Raw genomic sequence first — 14,161 nt, 5'->3', positions numbered from 1 at the left:
ATGCACAGCTTTGATGCTGTAAACTTGGGGTGGCGCTTTATCTAGAAATGCTGACTGTAGGATGTGGTGGGCTGTGGAGTCCACATACTACTGTTCTTTTATCCAGTTGGAACGAAGCTATCAGCGATTCACAGCTTTCTACGCCAGCCGTCACAGTGGCAGAAAACTGACATGGTTGTATCAGTTGTCCAAAGGAGAATTGGTAACTAACTGCTTCAAGAACAGGTACACTTTGCAGGTAAGATCACCTTCTTATTTAGAAACAAGTTTTTAAAAAAACTTGTTTAAAAGCCCAGTCTCTGTGGGCCGACAAGCTGCACCAGTGTTGGCTAAGGAGCCAATACTCTGAGCCTCAGTTTGCCCCTCTGCCGAACGGGGATGTTGGTGTTTGTACTTGAGAAGTGGTGTGTGCATGTGATGTGGTTTCTGCCTGACACACAGTGATGTTTAGGTGGTAGCTTAAAAACTGGAATTTCATATATTTAGTTATGATAACAGCTCTTTGAGCAGTTTTGTATTAATAATAACCCAGAATGATTACAGCAGTTCTGAGAACTAAATGAGTATGTGGTGACAATAACTATGTAATCATATTTCCATTTTGTAGATGAGGAAACTGAGGTCCAGTTAATTTTACTGATTCTTTGGATTCTAGCTTATTAGGTAGCAGAGCCAAAATTTCACTTAAGGCTTTTACTCTTTAAAAAAAAAAATCCAGGTTCTAAAAGGCACATGCCTATAATCCCAGCGGCACATGTGGGATTGTTGAGGCACATGCCTATAATCCCAGCGGCTAGGGAAGCTGAGGCAGGAGGATTGCAAGTTCAAAGCTAGCCTCAGCAACTTAGCAAGTCCATAAGCTGCTCAGCGAGACCCCGTCTCTAAAGAAAATGTGAAAACCAGACTGAGGGTGTGGCTCAGTGGTGACGCCCCTCTGGTTCAGTCCCTGTTACTAAAAATATAAGTCCAGGTTCTTCACAAGCATTTGTGAATGGTGGGCTTCACAGTGACCACTTGTTTAACGTCTGGCATCATTTTGCCCTGAGCCTAAAAAGATAATTGCAAGTCTTTTTAAATGTTAAGAAACTTCCAAATGGATTCTGCAGCTCAAGCTATTCATTAATTTAAATTTCAGAAATTTTATTAAATGCGTAAATGTTCTGTTGTGCTGGGTTCAGAGGTCTTTATCACCTTGAGCACATGTTACTCTACAATTGGAAGTTTGGTTTATAAATACACACCAGAGAATGCATGTGTTTATACTGCAGAACCCAGAACCTAGGGTGTCTTGCTCTGTTCCTGACCAGGTGGAAGCTTAGCACAGGGTGCATCCGCCACATTAAGGTGGCTGAGAGCAGGCATAGCTTGAAGCCGTAATGTGTTCTTTCCCTGTCCTTGTGTTTTATTTAAGGCAGGAACAAATAAGGTGCTTTTCCCTGTGTTTTTAATTGATTCTTTATTGTACGTCATCTTTATTGAAATCATTTAATACAATAAAAGGCATGCATTTTAATCATACAGTCTAAATTACGGCCAAAGAAAACACCTGTGTAACCACACCAGGACAACGTTCCTTTAAGATTTGTTTTGGTCACTGCCATTAGAAAGATCATGGGATTTCCTGTTCCCCAGGCAGCCTGCTCACTGTCCTGGGAAGAGCATCTCGGGGGCCTTGCAGAGTCTTGCTCTTCCTTCCTCCCTCTGGAGAGTCATTGGTCATTTCTGACTGGCATCTTTTAGTTGGCCAGAAGCATTGCTGTGGGTGCCCTGAAACAGGCCCAGGGTGTCATTGCATATTTCTCTCTCGTCGTGGAGTCCTGTGCATTACTGGAAGCTCTGGACCCTGTGGGAGGGAGGGAAGGGCAGGAGAGGAGTCCATCATCAGGTGCTCCCTGGGGGTCCTCAGCCCCCATGGGCTTTTCTTGCCTTTTCACTAGACGTTTTTAATACATTCATAATGAAGTGCTCAGGGGAAACATATATATATTATATTATATTATATTATATTATATTATATTATATTATATTATATATTAAAAGATTATATATATATTATATATTATATATATATTTAAAGCTTATATATATATATTATATATATTATAAATATATATATTATATATTATATATATATTAAAAGATTCACTGTGCGGGTTGTTTTATGTCGATATTATACCAAGAAANCTCTCTCGTCGACCAGGCGTGGAGTCCTGTGCATTACTGGAAGCTCTGGACCCTGTGGGAGGGAGGGAAGGGCAGGAGCACCATCATCAGGTGCTCCCTGGGGGTCCTCAGCCCCCATGGGCTTTTCTTGCCTTTTCACTAGACGTTTTTAATACATTCATAATGAAGTGCTCAGGGGAAACATATATATATTATATTATATATTAAAAGATTATATATATATTATATATATTATATATATATTTAAAGCTTATATATATTATATTATATATATTATAAATATATATATTATATATATATTATATATTATATATATATTAAAAGATTCACTGTGCGGGTTGTTTTATGTCGATATTATACCAAGAAATAATGTCCTTCTCATAAGTACAAAAGCAAACATGAAGATGTGTGCTTGATGTCTCCGTGTACCAGGTGCACGCATGTTTAGGTGAGCGCGCGTGGCTGTGTGTAGAGCGTATTACATAGCACGTTGAAGAAGGAAACTCAAAATCATGGTGATGTTTGAGAAGGTAGTCAGCCACTGGTCCTTCCGGAAAGTGTGTAACGGTGACGTTGCAGCCTTTGTATTGCCTTTGAAATAGATCTGCTTTGTTTTTTGCATCTGTTTGAAAAGTATGTTTCATAAAACTTAAAGCTGTTTGTGTGTTTTTTTTTCCCCACTATTTAAATTTTTCTTCTCTGTCTTTCACACGGGGCCTCAAAGGCATCCACGTTTCAGATGGCGATCCTGCTCCAGTACAACTCAGAGGACGCCTACACTGTGCAGCAGCTGACCGACAGCACGCAGATCAAAATGGTATTGCTGTCGCGCCACGGTGTTTACTGTGTCCAGGGGCCACTCCTTGTTCTTGTGGATGTGGTAGGAAGGTGTGGGGAGAGGACATGGGTGGGTGTCTTTGATTTGAAATAGAAGTTTGCTTCATGAATATGAAGTGCCGAGTTCCGGAAAATCCTGGCCCCAGTGTATGACCCTTCAGGAGGCTGAGGAGAGGCCGACTGAGCAGGGTGTGCTGGAAACTGGGGACTTAGAGACACAAGCATGTCTTGGGTGGTGGCAAGGCCATGGTCACCACAGTTTGGGGGAGGAGGAGGGGCACTTGTAATGGTCAGGCACAAGTGGCTTCATCCAAGCCAGAACGTACGTCTTGCTGACAGGACCAGGGTCTGGGCCATGGAGTTCCTCAGATCACGCTAATGGTTTTGTCTGTGTTTAGAGTTTATTGGAATCTGTGTGGGGAGAACAGATGAGGCCTGCACAGCGGCATCCAAGGTTGTTATGACTCAAATTGGCTGCAGTCGGGTCGAGCTGATTTATATCACCACCCCCCACACATACACACACACACACTGTTCTCTCCATTTAACTAGTTCTTAATCTCTTTTCAACTAGACTTTTCTTACCTAGATTAAGTTTTCTCTTAGTGTCATTTTTATTGACACTTTAAATACCATAAAATTCCACATAACATATCTTCCCATTTCAAAGTGTGCAACTCAGTGGTTGTTAGGGTGTGTACACGCTTACACAGCCACCACAGCTGTCCAGTTCCAGAACATTTCTAACCCCAAAGAGACCTGTACTTGTTAGCAGTGGTGACATGAACCACAGGTGTGTGGCTTTATTTCTGGGTTCTTTCCCAGTGATCCCTGTCTCTCCTTAGGCCACACCATGCCGTCCTGATTACTGTTGTTTGTAGTACTACAGTTTTAAAATGGAGACCTGCAACTTTTTTCTAGTTTTTCAAGATTATTTTGGTATTCTGAGGCCTTTACATTGTCATATGAATTCAGGCTCAGCTTGTTCATTTCTTTAAAAAGGGGCAGTTGAGATCGTGACAGGGATTATACCAAATCTGTAGGTTGCTTTGAGGAAGGAATATTTCACCACCTCAGCAATGTTAATTCTCCCATTCTGAGCATGGGTGTCTTTCTATCTGGTTAGGCTCTTCAGTTTCTTTCACCTGTGCTTCATAGTTTTCAGTATGTGAGTCTTGCATTTCTTGTTAAATGTATTCCTACAGATCATTCTGACACTGTTGTAGGTAGAGTTTTTCTCTTGACCTCATTGATTAGGCATTAGTAGTATATAAGGTCACAGCTGTTGTACATACATCTGGGTCTCACACCGTGCTTCACTCACTAGCTTTAACCACTGTGGGGTCTGTAGGATTTTGAGATTCACCCGCAGATTCAGACAGTTTCAGTTTTCAGAGTGTTCAAGATCTCGAGTTTTTGGATCAGGGAGGTTCAACCAGTACAGTCCATGTAAATATCACAGAATGCAAACACTCTGAGATTTGAAATACTTCTCCCGAGTATTTCAGAAGAGTGGTTCCCAGCCAATGTTTTCTTGAGGAGTTTTAGATTATAGTCATAAAAGGTATCTGTTGTTTCCTAGTGACATTTATCTCATTTTGGGGCTCAGGTTAATGCTGGCCTCATAGAAAGTAAGGAGAATCATTTTAGTCTCAAATACATCTTCAACTCCTGATAAGCAGATGGGTTCGCTCCTTGGTACGTGGGAGCCTTTCCTGCTTCCTTGTCACATCAGAGTGAGGCGACTGAAAGGCAGTTGGAGGCTGGTGCTGCTGGAGGGGCTGACGGGCAGCCATCTCGCTGCCTTTGCTTGGCTTCATGATCAAGGCCATGCCAGTCTTTACCCGTGTTTAGTATTAGGTTGCTGTTCCCTTCCCTACCCTAGCCATAGTTGGCACTTCTGGGCCAGTTACTAGATTAGAGGCCTCTTGAACTGCCTGCCTTACCTGTGTATCCTTGGGCCAGAATGGTTTCCTTATGGTGTGGGCAAGACCTTTGTTCGTGCATGATGACAGTCCAGGGGGTGGTGGAGGTGCCCAGGCTGATGGTGTCCTTGGGTTCCATGAGATCATAAAACTGGGAAGTGACCAGACCATTCACTGTTAGGGATGAGAGGCCACACAATATGCTTAAAGTCACCAAAGCCACATTGGCAGCAAGTCACTGTCCCTGAGCCCTAGCATGTTCATAAACAGAACTTTTTTTTCCAGTGTTGCTGCTGAAGTTCTTTGGTGGGTATGAGGTATGGGGTGGGTGCAGTTCAATGGTATCGAGTGCTTGCCTGATACATGCAAGGCCCTAGGTTTATTCCCAGCACCAAAAAATAAAAAACAAGTTTCTTTTGCAGTGATCAGTGTCTCAGATGATCTGTCAGGCATTTAAGAAATGAAAACTTCCTGTAGCTTTAATGGAAGAAACCAGCTGTGCATTCTGATACTCAGGTGTGGTGGAATGGTCAGCTTTTGTTATTGGTGATCAGGGAATGACTCCACTCTTACTGAGGGTGGGAGGAAGTGATGGATTAGAGAACCTCTGAGAAGCACTGTTTTTCTTTTTCCTCTGGACATATTCTTCTTCGGGGACGGTTATACGGAGGAAGCATGGGCCGTGGGGTTGCCACGGTGGCTATTGCAGACAGCAGAGCTCATTCTCCTTAGCTCACTTTCTTTCTCTCTCCAATTGCAGGACATTCTGGCACAGGTGCTGCAGATTTTACTGAAGTCGAAGTTACTGGTATGTTTGTGCACTTTGTACCCGCAGCTAGTCGACTTGTGCTGAGGTCCGTAGACTAACGGTGGTTTCCCTCCAGGTCCTGGAGGATGAAAACGCAAATGTTGACGAGGTGGAGTTGAAGCCGGACACCTTAATAAAGTTGTATCTTGGTTATAAAAAGTAAGAAAAGCCTACTGAACAGCTTGAGCATAGATTGATTCCCTTGCACCTGGGGTTCGTTGGTATTACAAACTGAGGGAGTCTGCTGTCAGCGCAAGGCTGGGTGGGGCCAGCTCGAAGCCTGCTGGCGGCCTTGGATTCTGTTGGCAGTCCAAAGTGCTTCATCAGACGCAGAGTTTGGGTTTTTTCCTTATTTGAGAAATGCCCTTTTAAATGACTCGCCTGGAACTTTTAGGCCTATGTGTCCAAATGTCTCGGCTTCCTCTCCTTTGGGGGAGCAGATCAAGGACCTGGATGTCCTGTGGTAATGTGTTGCCACTAGTTGTCCCTGTTACTGGCAGAGCAGGAGGCCACCCATGATGGCAGCGCGTGGTGTTCAGGGAGGACACTTCCCAGCCGAGATGGAAGGCATGTCACACCCTCTGCCCGGCCTGGGACAAGGGGGGCCAAACTCTTTTGAAACATTGGAAGATGCTTCCTTGCCACTTTTTGGGGAGAGTAGTGATCGGGTTCTTTGGTTTTCTTGACAGTAAGAAATTGAGGGTTAACATCAATGTGCCAATGAAAACTGAACAGAAGCAAGAACAAGAAACCACACACAAAAACATTGAGGAAGACCGCAAACTCCTGATTCAGGTGACTAAACATGGCCATGTCACGTGTGATTCTCCTCAGGACAGGGCTGAGGCACAGGCTGTGTCATGTGTGGCAGTGACGGTGAGTGGCTGCGAGGTCAATACCGATTCTGCAATGGCCAAAGATGAGTTCTGGAACCAGGCGCTTGGTGTCCAGGGGATGAGGTCGTTATGTCTCCGCTTTCCTTAAATGTTGGAAAGCAGATAAACACAGCGGAGTTAAGGAAGGAAGAGGAAAGGGAAGGCGGGCCACTTGAGAGAAGGACGGGCAGTTTCGTGCTCTCAAGACTGTCACTGAAGTTGGCATAAGAGCAAAACATTTTAATGTTTGTTAGAGTTGAAACATGGGCGGATAAACTGGCTCCCTGCCCCCTCTCACCTGCAGGACACCTGCTGCCCGTGGGAAACTGCGCCTGTGCGTAGACCCAGGCTTTGGGCAGCCTTGATGCGGCTGCCTTTAACTCCAGTGCTCAGCTTGGCAGCTCAAAGCATCCGTTTGTGTGCTCTGTTCACAGGCGGCCATCGTGAGGATCATGAAGATGAGGAAGGTCCTGAAGCACCAGCAGCTCCTCGGGGAGGTCCTCACCCAGCTGTCCTCCAGGTTCAAGCCTCGGGTCCCAGTGATCAAGGTACCGGCCCACAGCGGCAGCTTTCCCTTCTCACTGCAGAGGAGGGAGAGGTGGATTAACTGCTGGTTTGTGAAGAAGGAGGGAACTGGCTTACTCCTGTGTAATAGAGTTATACAAAAGAAGTAGGATTAATTTTGACATTCTCTTGAAATCTTCATACAGAGAAGTACACACACCTTAAGTATACAGCTTAGCAATTTTCAAAGACAGTTGTATCATCGGCACCCAGACAAGGAATAAGAGGGCACCAACATCCCAGAAGCACCCACGCCCCTCTCCCCAATACATACACACATCCCACCTAACCAGAGTCGGCCAGGACCTACGCTCTCCCCGGCAAACCACTGTCCATCTGACTTCTCACACCAAAGGGCAGCCGGCCTTGTTGTGAACCATACGTAACTGGTTTATAGAACACATTCACCGTGCGGGAGGAATTGGCTCCGTCCTCTATAGGAGGGCCTTGAAGGCCGCAGCGTCTAGCCGTCCTGCGCCCATCTTCACCCGCACAGGTGTTCCGTGGTATGAGCACACACCTTCATTACTTGTCTACTGTTGACTCGCATTTGGCCTGTTTCTAATTGAGCTTGTTTAGAATAGTAACAGGTCTTTCCTCTTCTGAAAAAACTTGGATAAGTTAATCAGTCCCCTTGCAATTTGTTGAACACCCACAATGGAGAGCCTCAGAGGGTGGCAATGATGGTGACTCCCCAGCAGTCAGGAGGCCAGGTGTGGCTCCTGGAGTCCTGTGAGACCAAGTCCCACCTAAGACTAAGACAGCGAGACTGCTAGAAAGGGAAATTGTAGCCCAGAAGGTTCTATACCCTCTGGTGCCAGTTGCAGGGGGTGGGGGTAGGGGGTTTCTGGGCTGGCTCTGGAGGAGTCACCAAGTTTACTGAAGGGATTCCACCAGCGAAGGCAACGTCTGAGCTGCCTATACCGTAAGCAGACATGCAGGGTGAATTTGCTGAGCTTTGGGAAGTAGGGGGTGAGCCTTGGTGAGGGCAGCCTACCTCTGTTCTGATGGTGGTTTGTGTTTTTCTTCCCCGTTCACTACCTCTTCCTTTCCTAACAAACTGCCCAGAAATGCATTGACATTCTGATTGAGAAGGAATATTTGGAGCGAGTCGATGGTGAAAAGGACACCTACAGTTACTTGGCTTAACCCTTCTAGAAGGGTCTGCACGACCCGCAGCAAATAGTTCTGGTGGAGAGAATGGAAACAAGTCAAGTTCATAGCAGCCAGCCTGCCACCATTTGGACCTCCCTTTTTAAAACCGAGACCAAGACTCCCATCAGCTGGTCTCGGATTTACAGCAGAACTGCTCAGGACTGATACATTTCAAGTCTGTAAATATGGACACCAACGCCATTTAACCTAATTTAAGAACAGAGGGGAACTGAACCTTCCATGCTGAGGGCTGCATGCTACTGCATTTAAATCAATACATTGGCTACCTGATAACAGCTGTCGTCCAAGGCAGCGCCTGTAACGTTGGCAGCACTTTGAGAGCAAGTCTGAATGGACCCACGTGTAATCTGCTATGAAAAACCATTTGTATAGTGTGTTTCATTTTTTAATGTGTGAAAATAAAGAAAATTAAAGGATTTCTGTACAAGTTGCATTTGGTTTTGTTTTAAGTTTTACTAATTTCTATATGTAAATAAAAGATATAATGATTGTGCAACTTCATATTCCCCGTGTCTTCCTGTAGTCTTCAAGGGCTGCATCTCTGGATTAAGATCTTAATCAGTCCCCCTTGCAATTTGTTGAACACCCACACTTATTTCTGAGGCTTCCTCCTGTGACTTGAATGCAGCAAGAAATTCAGTGACCTCAGGTCGGTTGGCTGACACTGAGCACTTCACAGGTTAATCCTCTGGGGAGGGGCTAGACTGTCACAGTTGAACAGAGGCGCTGAGATTTGGAGGTGGAGCTGGCCAGAGCTCTACAGTGTCCCACCTCAACTGCCAAATCGAACAGGTCAACAGGAGGTGAGTTAAGGGTACCTCCTCCTCTCCAATGAGTATGGAGCACCTTCCCAGCATGTCCCCAAAGGAGACCTCAAGCTGAGTTTCAGGCTGCACACCCACCTCAGATGGGGCCACATCCTGGGTGTCCTGCACCCCTCAGTGGCTGTTGAACATCTGCTCCTCACTAGCTTCCTTCTTGGTTCTCATTCTTAGGTCTGGTTTGTGTTCATTTTCTGGCCAGAAGAATGGGGAGGAGGTGGCCAGGCTCCCTAGCCAGGTCTTTCATTTTCCTCATGGAAGCTCAGAATGTCTCAAATGCTTGGACATCCTCCCTTTACCAGGTTGAGTTAGCAGAGTGGGAGGAGGCGCAGCCGACTAAAGTGAGCAGCAGTGCTTGGGGTTCCTCGGAACCCAGCAGGCTCTTAATGCTCATGACGCATGCACACTTCCAGTGTGTCCCAGTGGGTAAGCCAGGCACAAGCTGCAGTGGGACCTTCTCCAACCCTTAAGTGCCCTCAGGCTCCAGGGGAAGGACTGGAAAAGCGCCCCTTAACGTCAATTGGGAGTGGTGCTCACAGTTTGCTTTTCCTTGTAACTGTTCCTTTTCTATCTCTGGGAAAAATTCTGTAAAGAAACAACAACTTTGAGAATTTGTGTGTGAGTCCGTGAACAGTGGAAAGGATCCTCAGGAGGTTGCTGGAGTCTTCACCTCTCCAGGATCAGGCGGCCCTGGGTAAGTGCCTTGGTTCTGTTTTGCTTAACAGTAAGCAAAGCTGAACACGTGAAGGGACAGCTCTGTCAGGCACCGATTCCGTCTGTCTTCAGACCCACACTCGAACCTGCCCCCTTCGTACTGGATAAATGTACTGTTATGGGAAGAAAATGCCATTCCAGGTCCTTTGCCTTCATTTACTCAACCATACCATATCCTAACAGGCCAAGAGGGTTGAGCTCCAGTGAGTCACCTTTAGGCCCAAATGGTTGCTTAACAGATTTCCAGCATTTAGAAAAGCACGTTCTGTGGGGTTTACTTTTCAGGACCATCTAGTAAATAGCAGTCTTCTGTAACAGCTTGAAAGCAAAGGCCTGGCGCTATGGCATGCAGTCCACAGGGAAGTCTGTGCCCTGCCCTGAGGAGTGACCTGGATTAGCTTCCTGAGTTGGCAACCCACACGAGTGTCACCTCCCCTCACCAAGGGATTCTCAACCTTCTTACTCACCTCTCACTTGTGATTCTTACCATGATACTGTCACTGTGATTTGGCTTTTGAGGAGTTACTATTAACTAGTTAAACTTGTGGCTTAGCCCTCACATCTCACGAGTTACCTGTATCATCACTTTTAGAGGCCACAGGGGAGCCTTTTTTATAAAGCTGTAGCAATCCTGGGTGGTGATGTTTGCAGCTGGATACCACAGCAGGAGCCTATGGAGTGGCCGTCACCCACTCTTGACAGTGCTTATTATCTGGGAATGATGGCCCAAAAGGTTGGAAACAAAGTATTGTGACAACAAAAGTTTATTTTTCGTCTGTCAACTTTACCTCCTTGATAAATTTATGTTCTGCCATTGGGCTTGCTGAACAAAATCAGTTTCTGGTCTTATCAGAGTTAGGGTTTGAACTAAGAAAATCCCTGGGGGACCATTCCCTCTGACCTAAAGACCATGCCAGCCTCAGCAGCTGAGAGCCTGACAGATTCTGCTGGACTTGGACTGCTGGCCAGGCCCACTAAAGTATAGGAACCCAGCAGGCTCTTAATGCTCATGAACAAGAACAAGAAAAGAGAAGAATAGCTGCTATAGGACCAACAGGACTCTGGAATCCTAAATATTTTGGAGCATTTTAAGATGCTTATAATTTTCCTCTTAAATTTAGAGTTTGCCATACCTTACTGAGGGGAGGGGACCATGGTAACTTAAAATGTTTGAATTAACCCCCCCTTTTTAAAGGAATCATAGTAACTGTATGATTTTTTTATATATTATCTTAACTGTGCAGTTCAAGCACCTGTTCCTGAGGCAGACCAATAATGACTTCATCTTAATAGGTAAGTGTGGACATTATGGATGTCTTAGAGTATACATAGCTCTCACTGGAATCTTTAGGGCTGGGTGTATAAACAAACAAATTTCTACTAATTCCATTAAGATTTAAAAGAATACTTAGGCTCCTTGGAAAGGTTCACATTCTCATCCGTTTCTGGGAGCAGGGGAGCAGTGCTGGGGATTAAACCCAGGGCGTTGTGCATGCTGAGCCCCATCCTCAACTCTGGTTCTAATCTGATCTTAAAGCTACTTGCTTAAATCACGCGACTTGTTAGTTTACGTAGATTGACTGGTGGGAGTTGTTGCACAGCTCCTCAGGCCTTGGTGCCCAGCAAGAGCCACTCATCTAATCTGAGATCAACGCCAGAGTTCAAAACTGCCATCTTGGGCAGAGGGGCAGTCAGGACTCAATGAATATACCATGAGGGCTGGCTGGAGCAAGGCCGAGTCAACAATATTGGAAAATAAGCAACAGCTCAAGGTGATTGACTATAATCGTGTTTTTTTCCATAGAAATTTCAGGCATTTTGAATTGGAAGGAACTTGCGCAGAAATGTCACGCTCTGGTGCCTTGACCTCGAGTGTAGGTGAGGTGCTGACTAGCATCAGGCCCCATGTTTATGTTTCCCCCCACTACACACAGGCCCAAGTCCACCACTGACAGGACCCGATTTAACATGACCTCTGATATATCAAATAGGGATTATGCCAAACCTTTCTAGTCACAAAATCTCAGTAAGTTGTTGAGAACATTAGGAAAGCAGTTCATGATATACACCAGACACTGCTCCCTGGGTGTAACTTGTGCTTTCTTATGCATTTGGGTCTCTGCTCTATTAAGCAGAAGTTCGCTAGTCTCAAGCCCTCGCCCCCAGCTACTTGCACCAGGGGATGGGGGCAGCCGTGCTGACTGGAACAAGCTGAGGGTAGGTACTGTAAGGGCCGAATGATCTTTGAGGTGTTCTGAACAGGCGCACGTGTTAATGTATAGATATGTTCCATTTGCTTACGTCTAAACAAGGACATTAGATTATCTAAAGGAAAAAATGACCTAAACAACAATAGAGGAACCACCTCTTCAGAGGCCAAATGCTCTCATTGCCTAGGGTCATGAGAGTGCCAAAGGTGGAACAAGAGGCAACCAATGACAGGGACTGGAACCCCTGTTCTGTTACAATCAGTCAGCAGAAGTCTATGGAGTGCAGTGTACGGTACCCTTTCCAAGGGGCAGAGAGGCCATTAGACAAATTATATCAACAATGTCGCTAGAAAACTGCAAGAGACAGAAGAGCAACATACACAAGGCTAGAATCCAAGACAAGGTATTCTCACTGCCAAAATTAAATAACAAACCAACTTAAGGATTCAAGTTGCTGTGACCTGTGCGCAGATGTAAGGTAAACCAGAGGAAGTCTAGCAAATGGGAAGGCAAGGTGAGGCAGCTTTAATCAGGCTCCATGTTAACTATTACCCCATTATAAAAATTTCATCCAGATGTAGCAAAGGCAATATGGTGCCTAAATAGTGGACACATCATGGGCCAATTTTAGCCATTTGTGAGGGGCCTCATGATAACCAGTGCTTCCAAGAGGATGTCGAGAAGTCACCACTTCTGCTGAGGCCACACACAAGAGGTACAGGAACCCCATCTCATGGGACTTTAAGAGGATTGCTTGTTTTAACTCCTTCAAGATGTAAAAGTGCAGTTTGGTTATACTTGTCATCTTTAGTAGGTAGTTCAGGAATCCCAAATGTCACTGCTGTGTTTCCAAGTGTATCCAGATGGATATGGCTACATACTTAGATGTAAGCCCATTCAGTCTAGCCTGTGGCATGGTGGTGCACACCTGTAATCCTAGCAACTTGTGAGACTGAGGCAGGAGGCTTGTAAGAAGGCCTCTCTCAAAAAAGGCTGAGGATGGAGCTCAGTGGTAGAGGTCCCCTAGGTTCAATCCCTAATACCTAAAAAAAAATAAAGAACCTAGTTCAATTACTGTCCCATAGAAAATTGAGTCACAGGCTAATTTTCTCTAAGACACACAGGTGGTTGGAACATATCGCACCCTGGTCTTCTCTAAAATCAAACTCTTTACAGTAATCCCCAGGATGTCTGTCAGTGTTATATAATCTATAAATATGTATTTTGTAATTAGGCAAATTAATAACTGCTTGTAATGCCAACAGGCAATAAGAAGAGTGACAGCACCAAGGAGTAATGTTTAAGACATTCCCAGTGGAGACAATCCTTTCTAGACTCAGTTGATGATGCTTGATGACAGGTGACAACAAGAAGTTCAAGTATTCTTTATTCAAAGTTGAAAAATGTACCATACTGCATTATTGCAAAAATTCACTGGTACAAAACACTTTGCAGCTGGTGAAAAGGCAATAAAAAGTTGATTTTTATACTTGTTACTATAAATTACTGTTACAGTACTTTGCAAATTTAGAATTTTCAAACTGCATTTTCTTTTTCTAAATTGCCCACAGTACTCGAGGTTCCTGAAGCTAAGGCAGCTGTTTCAGAGGAGAGGGAGGAGGAGGTAGCAGATGTCAAGGGATTTCCATTTCTCTTTCAATGCCCACATACTTCAGGGCATCGGCCTGGCTGTATCTGAAACAATATGAAAGAAGGAAATGACCATGTAGCCAATAAATGTGGTGAGATGAACACAACCAAGCCTGATGAACACACACCCCCAATTACACAGCTGCAGGCATGAAGACTGTGCCACTGGTCATCTAGTTGAGAAGCTGCCAAGTTCTGAAGTGGACAAACCCTTGACTACAAGCAATCCTACAGCCTTCCACCCTGCCCTCCTGGTGGGTGCCTTGGCAAACTGCCCCAGGGGCAGCTCTACATCATGATGTTTGGGTTCTGATACTTAGAAAGCAAAATGGAGACAGAACAGTGATCTGGGAAGATCTAAAGCCTCTACTGAACAGCAGCCCTCTGGTCACAGCCA

The 14,161-nt window shown here is 45.1% G+C and overlaps 2 protein-coding genes across 16 annotated transcripts in view; one reads left to right on the top strand and one right to left on the bottom strand.

Annotated features, from left to right (window-relative positions):
* The window catches only part of Cul1 (cullin 1), an 83,261-nt gene extending 74,459 nt beyond the window's left edge, over positions 1–8,802 (top strand). For all 6 annotated transcript variants that reach the window (XM_048786759.1, XM_048786758.1, XM_048786761.1 and 3 more), the window contains 7 exons: positions 107–238; positions 2,909–3,001; positions 5,707–5,754; positions 5,831–5,913; positions 6,444–6,549; positions 7,064–7,177; positions 8,262–8,802. In XM_048786759.1, the coding sequence (XP_048642716.1) occupies positions 107–238; positions 2,909–3,001; positions 5,707–5,754; positions 5,831–5,913; positions 6,444–6,549; positions 7,064–7,177; positions 8,262–8,342 (657 nt within the window). In that variant the 3' untranslated portion in view covers positions 8,343–8,802. The remainder of the gene's footprint in view (positions 1–106; positions 239–2,908; positions 3,002–5,706; positions 5,755–5,830; positions 5,914–6,443; positions 6,550–7,063; positions 7,178–8,261) is intronic.
* Positions 8,803–13,478: 4,676 nt separating this feature from the next.
* The window catches only part of Ezh2 (enhancer of zeste 2 polycomb repressive complex 2 subunit), a 43,374-nt gene continuing 42,691 nt past the window's right edge, over positions 13,479–14,161 (bottom strand). For all 10 annotated transcript variants that reach the window (XM_048786765.1, XM_048786763.1, XM_048786767.1 and 7 more), the window contains one exon: positions 13,479–13,809. In XM_048786765.1, coding sequence (XP_048642722.1) covers positions 13,749–13,809 — 61 coding nt within the window. In that variant the 3' untranslated portion in view covers positions 13,479–13,748. The remainder of the gene's footprint in view (positions 13,810–14,161) is intronic.

This window comes from Marmota marmota, unplaced genomic scaffold, assembly GCF_001458135.2.
Source record: "Marmota marmota marmota unplaced genomic scaffold, marMar, whole genome shotgun sequence".
Lineage (NCBI taxonomy): Eukaryota > Metazoa > Chordata > Mammalia > Rodentia > Sciuridae > Marmota > Marmota marmota.
The sequence above is the reverse complement of the archived record's forward strand: the minus strand, read 5'-3'. Positions and strand labels throughout refer to the sequence as shown.